Raw genomic sequence first — 6,000 nt, 5'->3', positions numbered from 1 at the left:
GATCTTGGTTACATAAATATTTTTGGTGCAGGGAGCAAAAGGGGGAAAGGGAACAGAGCGTGTCTTGGTGGGTCTCTTCTGCATGAGAACACCTTTGATTTTTTCAGCCGTTCACACCCCCTAATAAGAGGATGCGGAGGAAAAGAGGGGGCTGCGGGCAGAGCCAGAAAGAGAGGTTGGAGGGACTGAGAAGTCCTTCCATCCCGCACGCGGGCCTGTCGGAGCGGGTCTGGGCGGGCGCTGGGCGGAGCCTGCGGAGCATCCTCGGAGCGGCCGCCCCTGAGCACCATGGGAAAATCCTTCCTCCCTCGGACATGGCGCCCACCTGCCCCGCGGCAGCAGCCGGGTCCGGCGCCGCGGTCCGCGGGTCGGGGCAGAAGAGCAGCTCGAGCCTCGGTCGCGGGGCGGAAGGGGAGGGCGGGGGCGGCGGCGGCGGCGGGGGCGGCGGGGGCGCCCGGGGGCCGGGCTGTTAGAGCCGCGGGCGCGCGGGCAGCGGCGGCGGCGGGCTGCGTGCGGCGGGGCGCGGCGGCCCCGGGGCGCAGCCGGCATGGTGTCCCAGGCGCTGCAGCTGCTCCGGCAGGGCGTGTGGGCCGCGCTCACCGGCGGCTGGTACCACGACCCCGAGCAGAGCACGTTCACCAACAGCTGCCACCTCTACCTGTGGCTGTTCCTGCTGCTGCTGCCCCTGGCCCTGCACCTGGTGAGTGGGGGTGGGGTGGGGGTGGGGCGCCCGGGAGCCGTGAGGATGGAGGGAAGCGGGGAGAGCGCCCCCCACACCTGCGGGCTGCCTCCTGATGGAAGGGGCTGGCGGCCGTTCTTAAGGGGTGGGGTCCAGAAGTGTAAACGTAGTGTTGTAAGATACAGGAGTCCCGGGGATGCCACGGACAGCGTGGGGCACACAGTCAGTAATGTCGTGTTAACTTTGTGCGGTGACAGACGGTGGCTGGACTTTCCGCGAGGACCATTTCACACTGTGTACAAATGTCGAATCACTGTGTTATGCACCACAAACTCATATCACTCTGCGTGTCAGTTATACCTCAGGTTAAAAGAAGAGAGGTGAAATGAGGAAGGTCTTGGGGAATTTGGGGCAGAGGGAAAGGGGGCCAGGGACTCTCAGGCAGGAAAAGTAGAAAGGGCTTGGGGAGCTCTGGGGCTCATTAAGAATTGATGCTGGCTGTTAGGATGAGTCAGGCTGCTTGTCGCTGGGGGAGGTTGAACCTGTTTTGGAGGTGGAAAATCCTAGGCCTCCTGGCTGGTTAGCTGGGCATGCGGGTCAGAATGCAAAATGAATTGTGAAAAGCAAACCTATTTCAGTTGTGGATTTTGCCCCCCTCCCCTCTCTTCCTGCTTTGCTTTGAGAAGGCAGGTTCAATGATCAATTACTTAACTTCCAATTTCTACACCACTATGTAAAGGGATCTATAGATAGAAATAATAATGTGTAAATCTAATGTAGTTTATGTCAAGTATTGCAGTACCTAGTTGGGGCTTGACACTTTAAGAGGGTTACCATAACCCTCCCCATACTTGCAGAATAACTACAGCGATGACCTTCTTGGGTAAATGAAATACACCTAACTGCTTATTTGAGAAGCTGTAAAGGTAAGGTGCTCCAGGTCTTATTACATGTTATGTGTCAAGAATCTAATTTTGATAAGTTTCTTAAAGGACTTTATTCCTAAAATGTAATTTAATCATGTTCTCCCAGAGGAAAATCTTCAGTAAGTTTGCATAGCTGATGACTTCCAAGTTTGCCGTTTCTCTTTCTTTCTTTCTTTTTAAGACTTTATTTATTTATTTGATAGACAGAGATTACAAGTAGGCAGAGAGGCAGGCAGGGGTAGGGGGAAGCAGGCTCCCCACTGAGCAGAGAGACCGATATGGGGCTCGATCTCAAAACCCTGAGATCATGACCTAAGCCAAGCCGAAGGCAGAGGCTTAACCCTCTGAGCCACGCAGGCTCCCCTCGTGTTTACTCTTTCTGCATTTTATCCAGAGGGTCAGAATTCTGGCTCTGAAATCAGGCTACCTGGCTTAAACTTTGGGTTCACCTCTTACCAGTTCTGTGACCTTGGAGAAGTTACTTACCTCATCTTAATTTTCATTTCCTTAGCTGTAAAATGAGAAAAATAATATTACCACATGTACAGAACTGTTTTGGGACTTAACTGAGACACTTTTATTCATCTGACTGGTTGTCCCAGGATTGGACTCTCAGACTTGGTTTAAATTTCTGTTTTGGTTCATAGTACCTGTTTGGCCTGATGTTTGACCTATCCAAACCTCAGTTTTCTCAGCCTTAAAATGGGTGTGATAATGATCATATCACAGGAAAAATAAATAAATTTTCATATAAAAGGTATGAAGACAGAGAAGCTGACCCATATAAACCTTCAGTAAATGTAAGTTTCCTTCTTCTTCTATGACCTTGTTCATTATTTTTTCCTGACCTACAGGTCTTGGTGTTTTCTCTTAGCCTAGAGGGGCAGCATAGCTGAGTAGTGAGGAACACAGGGTTGGGTTCAGCCCTGGTTCTTCTGCTTCCTAGTGATGTGAGCTTGAGCGAGCTTCCGCTTCCTGGTTTGTAAAGCAGGGATGAGAGTACCTCCTTCTAGGGCAAATATGAAGGTTGATTGGGTGAATGAATGAATAGCTGATTGAATGAATGAATGAAGGTACTTCTCAGTAACAGGCACATAGTGACTGCTCAGTAGAAACTGGGCTTTTTTTTTTTTTTTTTTTTTTTTGCCCTCTTCTCTCATCACTCACTTGCCAGAATCTGTCCATCCTACTCTGTCTCAGCTCTCCTGATTTCCATTCAGCTAAAATTAATTTCTCTTCTCTCTTGCCCTTCTATCATTCTGTATTTGCTGTTAGCACAAAAGCACATTTTGTTTGTAAATGCTCTGTACTTCATTGCTGGAACCTGTATTTACCTCTCCTCCTAGATCAGGAGCTTTTTGAGAGCAGGGGTTTTGATTTTGTTGATTCATCTTGGTTTTTCTTGTTGCATCTAGCGAAGTGCCCTGCATTTGGTCAACACTGATCTCATAGACAATAAACTGGTACAAATAAAATCAACCTGCATCTGTCTTTCTGTTCCATCAGCATTATATTGTCCATCTCAGTATGTATTTTGAGTATTTCTGGTCGTGAAAGCAATATATATTCCGCACATCTCAGCAACAACCATATTAGCATTTAATATATAGTCCTACAGATTTTTTTTGGACATATGGGCTCATTTTTTAAATGTAAACTCCTTTTGAGATTTGATATATGCATGTGATCAGAACCCTTAATTTCTATCTAATTATGCTTTATTGAGTAGCTTGATTTCTGACTTGAATTTGTGAATAGGAAATTGTCCTTAGTTAAATTTCTTTTTCAGGCTATTTAAAAATAATTTTTTTTGTGCATCTGAAGAGTTTAGCAAGTAAAAAGCCAATAGCTTAAATGATTTTACTCTTATATTGGATTTTTTGGATCAAATGAGATATGCCAAAATTTTTGTATCTTTCTGCCAGTGTCCTTTCAAGTATTACAGAATATTTTTATGGGAGTGCTGTTATGCTACTTTTTAATATATCTTCCCAAAAATGCAAGTTAGCCTTTTATGTTTCTGGTTTTCTGGTCTCTGAAAGTGACTTCAGTCATAAAAGACCCTCCTTCTCCAGGGGAGGCTTCTGTTCTCTAGGTCCTGATGTTTAACTATCTTCTGAACTTCAGTGCTTGACTCTAATTGTTAAAATCTCTTTAGTTTGTTCTGCTTACAGGAACTTAGTTCAAAAAAACTACCTGGCTGCTCACTGATAGCAAAGACTTACTTGAAGTTCTGTTATTTAAGGGGCCCTGGATTTTTCTGGTTTTTGCACAATTTGAGTTTAAACATGTTTAATCAATATGGTTCTACTGTAGGGAAAACCCGCCTTTTAATTTAAAGGGGACTTTGAGTATGTAAATTATAACTTCATTATTAATTATTGAGACAGACTTATCTCTGAGCCCTAGAGTTTACTTGGACCTCATGAGTAATGTGGAATAAATAAAACATTATTTATTAGTAGTTACAAAGTATTTACATATTTTTGGGAAATGATGAACTAAAAGCATTAAGCCAATTTGGATAATTTGGAAAAGAGTTCTACTTTGATTTATTATCAGTGTCATTTTCTTTTGGACAAACTAAAAGATGCATTTGTCATTAGAGACACTTAAATGTTCACTTATTACACATGTTCTTGTCCTAATTTTTTTCGAGACAATGAACGGAAATTCATATGGGCTTTAGGACAGGAACACCACGGGCATGATTCTGACCCCGTGTCAGTTCTGACAGAATTGGCTCGTGTCAAAAGGCATCCCTGCTCTACCAGCTATCCATTACCTCCTTCCGCATGCCTCAGTTTTAGCATCTGTAAAATGGGGAGTGTGGGTTTCATTTTAGAGATTTAGCAACTGAAATCCAGAAGGAGTGGGTTTCTTGCCCAAGGTCATCTAGACAAGGGGGTAAAATCCAGAATTTTAGTTGAGGTCCTGTTGTAACTGAGTTCTTGGCCTTCGCACAACGCTGTGCTGTCAGATTCATACACGTGAGAGCATGTGAACACCCTCAAACAGTAGGTGCACATAAAGTGGCATTCTCATTGTCCTGGTGGCAGTATGATTGCCCTGAGCAGACGGAGAGTTGAGTAGTGGAAAAAATGGGGTGGTAACTTGGTATTTTTCAAGACCCCTTGCAGGGCAAAATTATATTTGATTTTCACAGAAAGCCTGTCTTTTATCTTGTGACTCTAGTTTTATGTTGCCTTTTTTCCCTTTCTTTTTAAAAAAGGTTTTATTATTTATTTGACAGAGACAGTGTGTGAGCACAGAGGCAGGGAGAGTGGGAGAGGGAGAGGCAGGCTCCTGTGCTGAGTGCTGAGCAGGGAGCCTGACACAGGTCTTGATCCCAGGACCCTGGAATCATGACCTGAGCTGAAGGCAGATGCTTAACGCACTGAGCCACCCAGGCGCCCCTCATTTTCTTTTGTTTTAGCTAGACTTTAGCTCTGTTTCCAGTTCTGCTTTTTGATTTAGTGTTAGAATCTTCCTTTGATAGGAACCACTTCATTTCCAGTTGCTGTAATTATCAAACGGGATTACCTATCTTGTGCCAGTGTAGCACTAGACAAAAAGTAACCACTCCATGCATGCGAGCTGTTACAACTGGTCAACCACTCTGCCCTTATAGTCTGTAGCCAGTTCTCCATTTGCGTACATAACAGTTTTTCCTTAGGTTTTGCATTTCTTTGTACCCCTCCTTCCACTCCCACTTCTAACATCTAAGATGCATTTGCATGAATTATGAAAAGTTGGTGTTTTCCAGAAGTGACCCTTTCCTGGCTCGGGACTTGGGGACCAGACCTCAGCCACCATTTGACCCTATCAGATGGAGGAAGCCTTTGTGCAAAACGCAAACTGCACAGCCTTATGTGGCAGGCCTGGCTGGGTCTGCTTGGTCATTGTCACCATGTTACATGTACTTCCCATGCTGCTGTCCCCAAAACGTTACCTCTCATCCTTGTGAGTCTTAGTATTAATATATTCAATTTTTCCATAAAGAAGGCTTTTTGTGCTGTGGAATCACAGGGGCCATACTATCTCTCTTTTGACTCTGAGAAGCTTGTTATCTGGTCCTTTGACTTTTGGGGGTTTATTTATTCTCACCTGACCCTTTGTATTTTTCCATAACTTACTTGCATGTCTGAGCCTCCTTCCTTCTGCCCTCGCCTGTCTACAACAGACAAGGGTTGGAGGTAAAGCAGCTGTAACTTGCAGATGCTTAAAGGCCTTCTTTCCTGGCCCTGGGCCTCGGGAGAGGTGCAGATCCAAGTCTTCTAGATTTGGGCTCAACGCCATCCCATGCAGTTCTCTTTAAAATTCTGCTGTTCCATGGGGCGCCTGGGTGGTTCAGTGGGTTAAGCCTCTGCCTTTGGCTCAGGTCATGATCTCAGG

The 6,000-nt window shown here is 45.2% G+C and overlaps 1 protein-coding gene across 2 annotated transcripts in view; it reads left to right on the top strand.

Annotated features, from left to right (window-relative positions):
• The first annotated feature begins 461 nt into the window (after positions 1 to 461).
• PCNX2 (pecanex 2) overlaps positions 462 to 6,000 on the top strand; it is a 288,644-nt gene continuing 283,105 nt past the window's right edge. For both annotated transcript variants that reach the window (XM_032312937.1, XM_032312936.1), the window contains exon 1: positions 462 to 700. In XM_032312937.1, the coding sequence (XP_032168828.1) occupies positions 548 to 700 (153 nt within the window). In that variant the 5' untranslated portion in view covers positions 462 to 547. The remainder of the gene's footprint in view (positions 701 to 6,000) is intronic.

The sequence above is a fragment of the Mustela erminea genome, chromosome 14 (genome assembly GCF_009829155.1).
Source record: "Mustela erminea isolate mMusErm1 chromosome 14, mMusErm1.Pri, whole genome shotgun sequence".
Taxonomy (NCBI): domain Eukaryota; kingdom Metazoa; phylum Chordata; class Mammalia; order Carnivora; family Mustelidae; genus Mustela; species Mustela erminea.
This window is presented reverse-complemented; position numbering and strand designations above follow the sequence as displayed.